Source organism: Papaver somniferum, unplaced genomic scaffold (assembly GCF_003573695.1).
Source record: "Papaver somniferum cultivar HN1 unplaced genomic scaffold, ASM357369v1 unplaced-scaffold_80, whole genome shotgun sequence".
NCBI classification, from domain to species: Eukaryota; Viridiplantae; Streptophyta; class Magnoliopsida; order Ranunculales; family Papaveraceae; genus Papaver; species Papaver somniferum.
The window spans coordinates 2,008,827-2,022,820 of NW_020650971.1; the positions used below are offsets into that span (position 1 = coordinate 2,008,827).

Consider the following 13,994-nt stretch of genomic DNA (forward strand, 5'->3'; position numbering starts at 1 on the left):
TGATCTGATCGAGCTGCTGAGCTGATCTTTCCCTTATGTAATGCAACTGACGCTTGTTTCCTAACATGACTGGTGTCGGTTGGGTATCACCAAGTTTTAAATGATGTCACGAGCATTGATTAGATCCAACATCACATTAAACAATTTCATTCACAAAATTAACAAAATTATCTTTATTAAATTATAACCACAAAAAGAAAAAAAAAAAACATGATTTTTGATTAAATATTTTCACCTCTCACCAGTGTACCCTGTACCGAACGACGTAGGCATACGGTCAAAATAGACACCGACTTCAATCGCCGATGCGGTTCCAAGAAATTCTCTGTGATTTCGGTGAAAACAGTAAGTGCAAATTGCATCTGATTCTCTATTAATTAATCACATAATAAATACTCCATTGATTCTTGATAGTTGATTCATCTTATACCAAATTTACATAAAACAAAACGAAGAGAGTATAACAAAACAAAGATCACAAAAATAAAACAATTCTGGATGATTTAGCAGAGAGAAATAAAAAGATCAGCCAGCCTTGGTTGTGGCCGGAGGCGGCGCTGACGCAGTACTACTGATGCATCGCTGGCTTGGCATTGCGAGCATAGCAGTATGATCTATGAAGTTTTTGAGTTCAACCACAGACTGGAGAATTGTTCTAAGATCACTGGCGCAAGAAAACTTACCTGAGCGACCAACTGTTCTAACTGCATAAACATAAAAAGTGATACATCCTTTCCTGAATTTGAATCTTGCCATTTCACATTTTGATAAGCCTCGGATTAGTTTACGGTTCACTTCACCAAGAGGAATCACTGGAGGCCATATACGATCGATTTCAGACTTCATGTTTTCAGATTCAAATACAAATAAAACTACTTTAGATTTCTTTGTACCAAGGCCTAATGTTAGAGTATGCCATGCATGGTGAGCTAAGATTGTAAAATTTGTAGGTAAGAAAGCTGTTGTTGAAGGAAATGGCAGGGATTTAGTATCATCATTGATCTCTGAAGGTGAATGTGACAAAAGATGCAAGAGCTCTGGAGATGTCGCTCGTCTAACTGTAAATGATTTCACAATGAACTGCCCACCGAAACGAATACCTTTTACATCTGAACTTTGTTTAAACACTTCAAGATCTGATATCGGTTTGGTTTGATTCTGATTCTGATTTTCACTCTTCTTCTGACTCTTTTTCTTCATCTTCTTCTCTTTCTCTCCCATAGCCTAGACTCTAGTACTACCAATGTCTTGGTGATTGTATTTTGTTTTGTTTGATAACCTAACCAATCTAAGGCTTTTACTGAAATATATTTCGGGCTGAGATATTTATTATTATTTTTTTGTATTTTTTATTATTTTTATTGATAATATCTATTTTTCTAAGGGTTTGGTGATGAATGAGGTGGGTGCGAGTGTCGGAGACTATGGTAGGGTTGGGGTGAAGATTTATTTGAAAATCCAGAGTAAAGTGTCTTCCTATCTGTCTATTGAAGTCTTTAAACAATAGTGGGGCTCTTATAAGATTGGAATTGATTTCTGAGTACTAAAAATTTCAATAAGATTGGGTGTGAACATCATTATGATACATTGTAACCCCATCTCTTTCGAAGTCCTTTTCCCTTTTCCTTTACCTAAGTGCATTTATGTGTCTGTATACTTTTCCTAGCCCTGTGAATGTTATCTGTAGTCTTATGCACTTTACTTGTCATGTAAAATGTATTTAGGGCATCGGCAATGGCTTCCCTGCTATTAGAAAAGCGGGAGACCATCCCCTTTGGTTCGAGTAATTAGGAAATGGGCATCACTGGAGAAGTATATAAGTTTTGTGATAGACATGTGGTTTAACGAATGTGTAAAAAGTTAATCTGAAACTGTGTAGATATTTTTGGTACCGAATAGGCCCAGGGTTTTCTTTGTCTGGTCTAATAATGGAAGCTATTGTGTTGATATAAATGGAAACATAAATACACTAATGTTTTGTCTTATAACAGCGTTGATAAAGACTTAACTGTTATAGCAAGATGAAAGCGAAATGGAACAATTATTCAGTAAAGCAGATGGTTTAAAGATAGAATTAGATAACTCAATAGACTATTTACTTTGAAAAGACTAAACATATTCAATGGTGCAAGCAGTTCTTAGCTCTCAGCTAGGCATTTAGATTAAATACTTACATGCCTCAGCAGCAGTAAGTTGTAAGTTATTCAATGTGTGTTGAAAAACACCACAATTATAATACAAGAGGCAAACAATCAAACAGGCTCCCACTTTTCAATATATTCATGAAGCATAGGGAATAGACTGACATACCAATTAAGGCTAAGAGAGATTTAAGTTGCAGAAGGTTCTGCTCCATCGTGTAAGGCGCAGCAGACTACTGCTTTGTGATGCCCTTGATATACTTGTATGGACTCACCGGTTACTACACCCCAGAGTCTTGCTGTTGTATCCGAAGAAGCTGCAATGACAAATTGGGGAGATTTTTAATATATGTAGGATGATGGTAAGTTAAAGATTTAAATCAGAGGTAATGTGCTAAACATTAATAACCTGTGATTAGATATGCACCCTCAACTGAAAAAACGCAGTCCCATACCCAGCGTTTATGACCTGTTCACATGCACAAACTAGAGATATCAGAATTCACAGTTCACATTAAGATTATAAAAGGTGAAGAAAAAGAGGATGTGAATCAAGGAAATTACCCACTAATGTTCTCTCCAACGAGAAATCATCGACATTCCATATCTTCACAGTACCGTCTGAGGATGCAGTGGCCATATATCTAATATCAAAGAAATAAATGTCAAACTCTTACTCACAGTAATAAGGCTGGAAACGAGAGTAAATGAGAAAAGTAAAAAATGTCTTCAATCATTCAATGCAAATAAATGAAAGAAGAATGAGTGATGCAGATGAGCTCAACCTATTGGGGTCGCCAAATTCAGGTGAAAGCAAACACTTCAGGATGTAACCATCATGTGCTTGTAGTTTATGAAGCGGCTCAAAATTCGTCATAGTCTGCGTCAATAATACAATTTTTTAAGATTAATCAAAAAAGTCTCAAACTCTAACAAAACAGTACAGAGAGTTGATAAATCGATCTACAGCCTTTTTTTTTGATAAAATTAAGAACATATATTGTTACAAAACTGATATGAAACCTGAGTCCCACGCTGCAAGCGCCAAACATAACAAGTTCCATTATTGTTTGCAGCAACAACTAAGCTTCCATCCCACATTACTGTGAGAGATCTTACGGCCGTGTCCACCTCTGGCACCTGAATTTATATTGTAAATTTGATAAACGGGTCTAATGTGTACATATTTCTAACCACAAGGTAACAGCACTGTTACTGGAAACCAAAATGTTCAACACGGCAACATGGTATCCAGTACATACCAACTCACAACTGCATGAATTTGCTGTCAAATCCCAAACACGAATATTTCCATTCTGGTCCCCAGATATTAGCTCAGTCTGCAAACCACACATAATTAGGATGAAAAAAATATATCTAGAACCTTAAAACAGAAAACCTAGAGCACACATAGAACACTAGACTCTAGGGGGTACTAGGCAAGAATTTTGGCCACACATTCCTACAAACTTCCACCCACCCCCACCCACCCTGCATGGAACACTAGAACCTAGAGGGTACTGGACACAATTTTTTCAAAATCTTTAAGCAATTTTGTTAATAATTGAGTTTTATATACTAGCAACGGTAGTACAGTGGGTAAGGAAGTTTGACCTGATTAGGGTGCAGGATAACAGTATTAACTGCTGCACGGCTTTCGTATTCCCTCTGGCAACCTGGAGCCCTGTATTTGATTTCAGATAAGAACGAGACTACAATCCAGTACAAATGACATCCAAGGCCAAGAGCTAAACAAGAAAGGCAAAAGGTTGCTTCCTAGAAGATGTAGGCAAATAGCAATACAGTCACTCGCAGCAGATATACCTCAAGTCCCATATCTTTACAGTGCCATCTTCAGAACCTGTGTACATCCAATTTCCATCACACTGGAAGCCCAATGCTGTAACATTATTAGTATGTGAATCATAGGTCATCACCTGCCATTAAGATCAAGAGATAAAGGAGTTAGCACATAAATGAAAGTAAGAAAATTAAAATCTACAGTATTAGAACACAATAAAACTTACAGGCTGAGGGCTACTTGAGTTAATATCAAATAACCGAATATGAGGATTTCCAGCTGCAGCTAGGTACTTCTTGTCTGGAGTTATTTCAAGCCGATTAACTTGCTGCATAGATCAAAACACAAATCAATTTTTATATATAAGACATCTGAACTCATCAAAAGACATCAATGGATTTCCTATTTCCTCTTGTTATCCTCAACCATATCACTCTTCCAACTTCCAATACTAACCATAAACATCCTCAAATTAGTATTCAATGAAAATCAATTTCAACAAGGATAAGACTTCTTTAGCGCAGTCCTAATGGTTTACATTCCTTATCAGGAATTGGGTTTGACGATTTGGTTTTGAGGTGCATTATTCAAGTACTTAACATTCTTCTAAAATGCTTGAATGTTCTACCTATCGGCAACTTTGTTCTTCTACTCAGTTGCGTGATTGTGGCAATACTGACATTGATGTACTTTGCGGTAATACCACCCTTTGTTAAAAGTTTAACAAACATTTGAAACACCATCAAGCTGTTACTACTCAGTTCATTCTCAAAAGGAAAGTGCTATTGAGGACCCAAAATTAGAGACCAACAGTAGAAGCCAACATAAACTCGGATGATCAGAGGATACCAATGAAGCCGCACAACCAATAGAAAGGGTTTATATTACGATTTCTCATTCATTTTATATATTGTGTATCTGTCTACCAATTATTATCTACCGAAATCATTTGATTGACCAAATTATTATCAGCCTAATCATGAATAATTCAACAGCGAACAACCAGAACCAATTACTCACTAAATTATAGGGTTCGATCAATAAACTTATAAACAAATTTCTCAGTAAAGTTGAGGAACATACGGAATCAGGGTATTGAAGAGTACGATAACACCGGCCACTATCAGCTTCCCAAAACCTAATCGTATGATCATAACCAGCTGTTGCAAGTATCACTGTTGGTTGCTGTGGTTGACTCATTCTCTTAATCAATCAATTCCTTAGTTTAATCACTTTCTGTACAAAACAACAACAAAAAATCAAACAAAATTAACAAAAATCTAAACCTCAAATTGATCTAAGAAATCTTAGCAAGAATCAAATAGTCATACCTAGTATGTTTTCTTCTTCTGGGTTTGCTTCGGTCCATTTAACGTTGTCTGATTTCGTCTTTTTAGATTCTTCGTCTCTGTTTGATTTCTTTCATGATGAAATGGTAGGTAGGGTTTTAGTTTTTTTTTCTATTTTTAAGACTCGAAGAGGAGGAGGAAGAAACGTTAATATACTGTCACATGGGCTTAGCCCGTATAAGTATTTTTGGATTGGGCCTTATTTTGAATCATTTGTTGGATTCCTTTCCTTTTGAACCCTGTTTTAAGAGCAGTTTCAATGGTCTCAACAAACTCGGAGTCGGTTGATTTTGCTCCCACTATGAACTCAACATACATGAAAAATGGATGTACATTTGTTAAGTAAGATGGAACATGTAGCGGGCGCTTGATGGAAGGTCGGGCGAGCTTGGCACCAACTCTGGCGCTTGAGCCAAAAACGCTAGCGATTGTATTACCAACGCCCGTTGTAATTCCACGCGCCGGCGCCTTTCCTGAAAGCACCAAGTTTTTTCATAGAACCGTTAACGGCTGAAACTGTACGGCTTAGAACTCTTGTGATCTAACGGCTATAATTTTTGAGTTATATAAATACTCCTCATTTCAACTCTAAATTCACACATTCTTCACTCTCAAATCATCTACAAAAATGACTCCCAGAGTTTGTGGTGTTTGATTCAATCAACAAGAGGATTTAGCTATTTGTAGAGTCTTTTTTTTCACACACAAAATGTTGTCGGTAGGAATGTAGCCCAATCAACGTTGACTTGGGAGAAAGTTTATAGAATGTTCACCGCTGAAACGGGGAACATCCATGGGCGTGATTCTGGCGGATTGTCGCATCGTTTTGGTTCAATTAGTAGTCATGTGTCGGAGTTCATCGCTTTACTAATGGATAATCACAGAAATAAGCTTAACGGTGAAGCCAGTCATGAAGTAGAAGCCAGAAATCTAACGATGTGGGAAGTATCTCACCGCAGTCGTCGCGACCTTTCGAATTCCATGCTTTTTTCAACATTCTTAGGGTGCTCAACAAATACAATCCTTACATCGCCCTAGGAGTTCCACCACCCACCGAGAATTGACGCCTATGTAGTAGTTGTTTTAATCTAATATGTTTATTTAATTCTCATGTATGATGTGGTTTTTTTTATTTATGAGATTGATGGTGCAATGTTTAATCCAGGAAAAAATTAAATTACTTATGATATTGATGGTGCAAATATGAAGACATCCACATGTTTGGTTTTAGATAATTGTAATAACAAAAAATAAACATCAAACTAAATAACATAATACCATACTCATAGATTTGTCCTTCAACTTCAATCAGCCCACTCCACCAAAAAACACCTAGGACATTCCCAGAAATGCCTTCGATATGTGTCTTCTTCAAAAGATGTCCGGAAATTCATAAAAGTCTTGCAATCGGTCTTTGAGCATCCACTGATTCTCTATGGACAATTGTTGTATTCGTGATCTCCATATCCACAATGCTTGCAGTGTAATAACTCCTTCTTCAATTTGGCTTTAAGTTTGAAGTTTTTGCAGAGTGTTGCAATCTTTTCTTCTTCTTCTTTTTTGATCTTCATAGCATCATCTAGCATATGTGGTTCCTCTGGACAGTTGGGATCTTGACATTGCAAATATCTGAGATTTTCCGGTTGTGATTCAATCACCATTCTGATGCGTGAACAACCTTCCCGCGGACACTTTGAATACATCCAAGGGCATTGCATAAGACTTTGGTTATCCATGAAACATAATGGACAAACCTCTTTTGCTTCGAAACATAATATTTGCTTCGCTTTGCCTTTAGAAAACATGGTGGATGTTGAGAAAGAAATCTGTTGGTTTGGTTGAGAATAAAATCTAGCGTTATATTTATAACAAAAAAATAGGCGTTGGTAATTCAAACGGGTGGTTTTAGTAAGGTCGCGCGGTTTTACTACAAACGCCAACCTATGGAAATTCAAACGGGAGGTTGTATTAAAGTCGTGCGTTTTTACTAAAAACGGTAACGGCTAAATTTCCAACGGCTCGATTTTCTTTCTCTACCTATAAACTCCATTCTTGGCATCTCTAAAATCACATCTTCTACGTCTTCTTTTTTTTTTCCCCCAAAAATCTTAATCTCTGTCACTCTGCAGAAATGTCTGTTAGAAATCGTGGTCCCAAGTTTACCGAAGAAGAGGATATAACTACATGCAAAGCATTTTTTTTATTAGGGTAATCACTAGTATGGGCTTTCAAGATGGTTCTTTTGGGAAATTTTTTTTCAATGTTCGTCTCAATAACGGGAAACCCAGGTAACCGAGATTCTCGTCGATTGCGTGCTCGTTTTCGATCTATTAGTCTTGCAGTCCAGCCATTTCTTGCTCTGGTAATGGAAATTGATCGAGAAAAGTTCAGCGGTGTAACTGAAGAAGAAGGTTCATCTCAAGCACATCTGTACTGCACTCGAATGCCTCTCCCGGTCTTTAAAATGGAAGAAGATGTTACTCTTGTTTGATGATACCAATGAACAGTGACTATTTCTGGGAAAGAGAATTGGGACATTTTGTAGCATCGCGGAACGAAACCATAAGAAACAGTAAGAGCCTAGAACTAAGAATTGCATTCATCACTAAGGAAGTCAAACATTATACGGAAGTTTTGTGGATGGTTCATCGTAGCAATTCTGGATTATCCAGCGAAAAACTTGTGAGTATCTTACCTTTGTCCTCATGGACTCAACTGCATCATAAATATATGAAATTGTTGTTTATCTGTTTTACATAAAACCATCGCTCAGACCAAGTTTATTGAAAAAAGCGGAAGAGAGTTTAAGCATTTTGAATGCTATGAACTCTACAGAGTGAATGTCGTTGGATTTGATGTATTTTGATGTTTTTGTTGTGGTTTATTAAAATGTAGTTTGATGTTATTTGCAAGTTTAAATTGTAATAAATTTCGCTTAATCAGAAGTGGAAATCTATTTTAAAATCTAAATATTTTCATTCATTGATGTCAATTCTTTTACAAGATATAAATTTAGGCAATAATAAAACGTACTAAACAACTTCGATAAAAATCTAGTACAAGTTTTGGCCTCATGTTTATCTTCATTTGACGTATCTTCCATTCAACACGCTCTTTGACAGTTTCGCCTTTGTTTTTGAATTTTTGGTTGTTAACTGTCAAAACTGGAGCTCTTCTTTTCCTTTTAGCGGAACATTTTCTTGGAGCAACTTCAAAAACTTGCGCTTCCCTCTTACAATTTTCAATCTTTTTAAAGCTCTCACATGTCTTAGAAACAGCAGCTGCAAGTTTTCATCGCAAAAAAGTGTAATCGCCTTTTCAGCCATTTCACCAACAATAAAATAAAAATTGAAATAGATCTTAGAAGAAAAAATTCAAGATAAGTGAATTTTGGTGTGAGTGAATTGTTTTAAGATGATGGTAATTTATAGAGATAAAAAGTGAAATTTGAATTTTAAAAAACCACATGTTGGCGTTTGTAGCAAAAACGCCAATGCTCTACGTTCCAGCGCCGCGTTTACTTGCGAACGTCAGCGCTTCTGCTTCCAACGCTGGCGTGTGTCTCAAGTACGGGCGCTTATTGTTCAACCGCCCAATGGTTTACCATAGTGGAAAAATTTGTTTGGCCATCCACCTAGCTCAACAAAAAAATGCATTTGGCCATTGCCATATGAGTTTCCCTAAGGGGTACTATTAAATGATCACTTTTTTGGCATGTAAATGATTAATTGGAAATTTCATACTTTAAGAAGAAAAAAAATTGTAAAGACTGAAAATTTAGAGTAACTTATATTGCTGAAACTTTAATAAGTAACCTCTCAAAAGTTGAACGAAGGAATACATGCCTTCTCTTTTATTCTATTGTTTTGGATGAACCAATTTTTCTGATACATCAAAAAATTTAATTTGTAATAATTGGTGCTTAACGTGCACATTTTGTGACCACAATGAAAATCAATACAATGTTCCACTTCATCTACACGAGGTTCTTGAGGTGTGCTTTTGTTAATGCAGTCTAAAGAAGCACAACCAAACTTGCAGCAGTGATCTGAGGCAATCTTGTTAGCATGAACCCCTTTGAATCCACATTTGGCCAAGGATACGAGAGGACATAATCCAGATTCAAAACCCTCACAATTATCCATACAATCATAATAACATTTTTTGTTGAATGCTTCACTCTTTCCCACGAACACTGCGAACATCATTATCATCATCAGAGGAATCACCATCATTTTTCCTTCCGCCATGGTTATTGATAGTTTCTATATGATCGAACAAAGTTTTCTCACCTTCTTTTTCTCTCTTGTAAGTTTGATGAAAAGAGGATCCACTTCCGGAACTAATTTATAGTGTTCAAAATACAACTGGATAACTTATTGGTAATTAATATAAAGGTTTTTTACAATTAAAATCATAATTTAGCTTTTCTGATCTCCATAAATGCTAGCATAATGTGTTTATCTTCCAAACAAAGAACAATATCATCCCAGGCATTAAATTGATTAAGTGTAATTGATTTGTTGTCATATTCTTAATCTAGGACATATTGTTAAGCTACCTGTGCCTCCTCTATACCAAGCTAACAAAGTACATCCTAATATTTAATACTTCATCCTTCCATCAATAGAGTGTATTTTCATTTTAATTTTTTTTCCCACTTTAATTTTTTTTCCCACTTTAAAAAAAATGCTCCTTGATAAGGATCAATATTCTAAGACGGAGTTGGGACTGTTGAAACTGATAGGAAGCTGGTGAGTTTTAATCCAACTAGGAAATTCTGCTATGAGATGTCTCAATAATATAAAATGACTAAGTCATTCTTTTTAATTATAAATTTACTTTTCAGTTCTTATGTTACTCCGCAAAATTAGTATTCCTCCCATTTATTTGCCAGTTTGGTGAAATAATCGACTGAGTTTAATTTCTTTTCAAGTACTAGAAAATGCGGTTCAAGAAAAATGTTATGGTCCTGCCATCCGGTCCGTCCCACAAAAATTAATTATTTTCTTATCTTCCTTTTATCCTATACAGATGATCATTTTAAATTTCATATGTTATAGCATATACTAACAGTACGTGTTGTTAAAATTATTCTAACAAATAAAAATTTGATTGTCATGTTGATACTTGTTGTATATGTCTTCTGAAAAATTATAATAGTATAACTTTTAAAAATAAACCCACAATTGTAATTGAAGAATATTTATATTATCCATATTGTAGGTATCCTGCTAAGAGGTGTCTTAATCGGGTATACTACTTTCATCTTAGTTTTTTTCTTAATCGGTAAAGAAAAGATATATTGACCAAAAAGGGAGAGGGCACAAAAGTCTTGTACCACCTTCAAGTTTACAAGAGAGCAAAGAAAAGAAAAGAAAATAAACATAAGAATTTACAAACAACTTCTTTGATTACAAGTTATCAAAGTAAAGTTTAGGCCAATTAGTCATAACTTCGCTGAAACTTGGAGATTCTAAGTTGTTAAAAACTAGACACCAAGATAAAAGTTGGTATTTTATCTTATGTTGAACAAAAATGTCTGCATGACCTTTGTTGTTGAAAGCTCTATCATTTCTGTCCTACCATATGCACCAAATGGTTGCTACAGAAACCTTACTCCAAATGTACACTAATGTTTATCTGGAAAGTTGATATTCCAATAGAACAACATGGAAATTAAGTTGTCATGCATTATATATAAACTTCCATTGTAGCTTATCTTTCAAACGATTCCAAATTTTTAAACCGATATCACAGTATAAGAACAGGTGATTAATTGTTTCCATCAAAGAGAAAAATAAACAAGTTTGGGGGACTTCAATTCCTTTGTTTCTTAACATGTTTCTTGTAATTGGAAAACTAGAGCAAGAATCCAAAGGAAAAAATAGATCTTAGGAGGAAACTTGTAACTCCAAACATATTTGAAATTGTTAGTAGACTCCTGATACAAAGGCTCTTAGACAAACAATCAAAAGAAAACTCAATTGAAAATATTCCTTTCTTTCCAATGCCTCATTCTATTTCATATGTGGCATCATTGTTGACTGAAACTTGAGTGAGATTCCTCTGCAAATCAACAAGCTCATTTCTGATCGCATCATATTCATTCTTTTTTGGAAGTAAAAGACTCTATCTCTGCTCATTCATTATGAAGATATCAGCCACAATTTTTTTTTAGCTCTATAAACTGCACACACTTTTAGATACTTTAAGATTAATGGAACATCAAAGAGCCATTTATCCAACCAGAATCTGATACTACTACCAGTTTTCATTTTGAACCTTATGTGACTTCTGAAAATAGAATTACAATTCATAATTTCTTTCCAGACAGATTTTCCATAAGTAATTTTTGGAATCTTGTAAAACCAATCCAAAGGCTTAGAACCATGTTCTCCAGCACTAGCTCTCTCCAAAGAACATCTTTCTCTGTGGAAAATATCCAAAGCCACTTAGTTAACAAAGACTTATTCATTTTTTGCAAGTTTTTTGTAAGGACCCTTAAGCTCGTCAACGCTATTTGACTGGTCTAATGATAGACACATTTTTGTGTCTGAATTGTCCTCAGTGTCTCTATTGCTAGTGCTTGATTTTGTACTTATTATGGTGTTTTTATGTTTGTGTAGGTGTTTTTGGAGAAATACACTTGTGTGGAAAAAGTTGCTCAAAAAGTGCTATTTGGACCCCTGGAGGACATTTGCTATACAGACCCCAGATTTGGCTAAGGGACACCCAAGGTTATGCGTAGCCCAAATTCATCCTCATCACCCAAATTTGTCCTCAGCACCCATCTGCTATTAGCACCCCATAAAAGGATAGGGGCACTTCATCTTCAACATTTCAAAAATAAAAATGGCGGGAAAAATATTCACTTCACTGGCAGAATTTCGATCGAATGTTCGGAGGAGTTTTTGTGTGATTCAATCGCTGAAACTTCATAGGTAGTTGTGATATGTCCTAACAGAGCTGGTATGGGTGTTTGTTTCGATCAAATTTGGTTGGATAACTTGGTTTAATCCAAACAGGGAGTTGGAGGAAAAACATGAGCTTGCACGAGTTGTGAGGAATTTAAACGTGTACTGCACGTGCTTGGAAGAGTTGATCGATATTCTAGAGCGTGAAGAAGGTTTAGAAGGAAAGAAATACAGCTGCAGGCGCGTAGGAAAACGATTTTTGGAAACAATATATTTCCGAGAATAAAAGAAATAATGGGATTAAATAAAGAGATTTTGGGAGATTCAACGTCGCAATGATGTATAAATAGGTTCCTAGGATCACATAGAACGAAGACGGAGAGTTTGGGAGAGGCAGAGAGCAACAACAGAAGAGAAAAAAATCGCACCAGAGAACCACCATTTCTGCTGCTGGTGAAGAACACGAAGAACAAAAGACCACCAGAGGCAGTCGTTTATCAACAGTGACAACGACAGTCACACGAGGGTCGCAGAGATATAACAACATCAGTTCTTTTTTATCGTTCTTGGTAACAGTGTTTTGCAACAATTATAAACGTTGCAAACACCCGATTTTCATTATTTTCTCTCCATTTCATCTTTGTAAACAAATTTTGAGCATGAATCAATATTTTGAGAAAGTTTACACAATGATGAGCTAAACCCATCCTCTAGGGCGACGGAGGAAGTTATTTCGCCAATGAAATGTGGTAATCTCTATTTTATTTAATTTATGCAATTATTACATGATTATTTGCCTTGATAAATAAATAAATAAAATGATTTTTGTTAAACAATTGTTATTTCAATTGATGGAGCATGCTAGCCTAGGGTTTTGATGTCCCATACTTTAGATTTACAATTGTTATTTCTAAAAAATCAACTTTTGCAATATTAAGAATCAACTTGAATGAAGGATTTGCATAATTATAATTAGAAAATATAAATCACTTTGATATTGGTAATTAGTGGAATCCGTAGTCCCAGTCTTCTCCATTTTTTTCATATCACTTTTATTTAAATTTCCTATATTTTTTATTTAAAATTAAGTCTAAAATCTGCTTTCACAATTCTTGAACGAATCTTATTACTACAACAACATTGAAAAACACATCAATTTTTGGCGCCGCCGACGCGGACTTGTCTTTAGGCTAGAGTTTTTAGATTTTTTTTTAGGTTTTTATTTTTATTTGTTCTTCTTTACGTTTTTGGATTTTTGTCTTTTTCTTACAGAATTCGTAATTTGGAGCGAAAGAAAATTTTTCCAAAGCGTTTGGTGAATACTTAAAGACTTCGAGTGAAAGGCAAAGCGAAAGGAGCGAAAGAAGAAGATTTTTTTTATATATAAAAAAAAGAGACATTTTTATTTTTGTATATTTTTATTTTTCTAGACTTTCTTTTTCTTTTGCACTTTATATTTTTGGACTTTGGACTTTAAATTTTGGGACATTATTTGTAAACCCTACGGAAGGGTAGTTTAAATATAAACTGTTTGCAGAGAAGGACGGCGATTACGATATCACCTCGGCCCCTCGGGTTCGTACATGACATAGGAGTCGTGGCCCGAGTCGACTACAAAGGTTCATCCCCCGTCTGGTACGGGAGGTAAGCTTGTCGAAGCACTCACGAATCCCCTGTCAGCGAGTTACTATCTTCCTTCGTATGCATATATGTTGAGGACTTGAAAACGGCTGCTTTAATTTCCTAGTAAAGGGCAAGGACTTGCCATACAAGATAAGGGTTCGGA

The 13,994-nt window shown here is 35.6% G+C and overlaps 2 protein-coding genes across 3 annotated transcripts; both read right to left on the bottom strand.

Annotated features, from left to right (window-relative positions):
* Positions 1 to 331: 331 nt before the first annotated feature.
* On the bottom strand, positions 332 to 1,330 carry LOC113345026. Its single transcript, XM_026588883.1, has one exon. The coding sequence runs from the start codon at positions 1,219 to 1,221 to the stop codon at positions 526 to 528; it is 696 nt and encodes a 231-aa protein (XP_026444668.1). The 5' UTR covers positions 1,222 to 1,330; the 3' UTR covers positions 332 to 525.
* LOC113345025 (target of rapamycin complex subunit LST8-1-like) lies at positions 560 to 5,404 on the bottom strand. 2 transcript variants are annotated; one of them, XM_026588882.1, is made up of 12 exons: positions 5,274 to 5,404; positions 5,026 to 5,178; positions 4,169 to 4,270; positions 3,966 to 4,078; positions 3,756 to 3,825; positions 3,404 to 3,481; positions 3,165 to 3,281; positions 2,927 to 3,021; positions 2,706 to 2,785; positions 2,551 to 2,610; positions 2,311 to 2,458; positions 560 to 812 (listed from the first exon to the last, which is right to left on the bottom strand). In XM_026588882.1, exons 2-11 carry the CDS (start codon positions 5,140 to 5,142, stop codon positions 2,331 to 2,333), a joined length of 960 nt encoding a protein of 319 aa, XP_026444667.1. In that variant the 5' UTR covers positions 5,143 to 5,178; positions 5,274 to 5,404; the 3' UTR covers positions 560 to 812; positions 2,311 to 2,330. The 2 variants fall into 2 exon arrangements, with proteins under 2 accessions (XP_026444667.1, XP_026444666.1); XM_026588881.1 differs by lacking the exon at positions 560 to 812 and having other exon boundaries at positions 2,059 to 2,458.
* Between the last annotated feature and the right edge of the window lie 8,590 nt (positions 5,405 to 13,994).

Excerpts from the sequence above, each read along its gene's own strand:
- LOC113345026 (XM_026588883.1), bottom strand. The coding sequence starts at position 1,221 with ATGGGAGAGAAAGAGAAGAAGATGAAGAAAAAGAGTCAGAAGAAGAGT.
- LOC113345025 (XM_026588882.1), bottom strand. The coding sequence starts at position 5,142 with ATGAGTCAACCACAGCAACCAACAGTGATACTTGCAACAGCTGGTTAT. Across the intron at positions 3,282-3,403 it reads ATTCATGCAGTTGTGAGTTG|GTGCCAGAGGTGGACACGGC; the intron begins GTATGTACTGGA and ends ATATAAATTCAG. Across the intron at positions 3,022-3,164 it reads GCTTGCAGCGTGGGACTCAG|ACTATGACGAATTTTGAGCC; the intron begins GTTTCATATCAG and ends TTATTGACGCAG.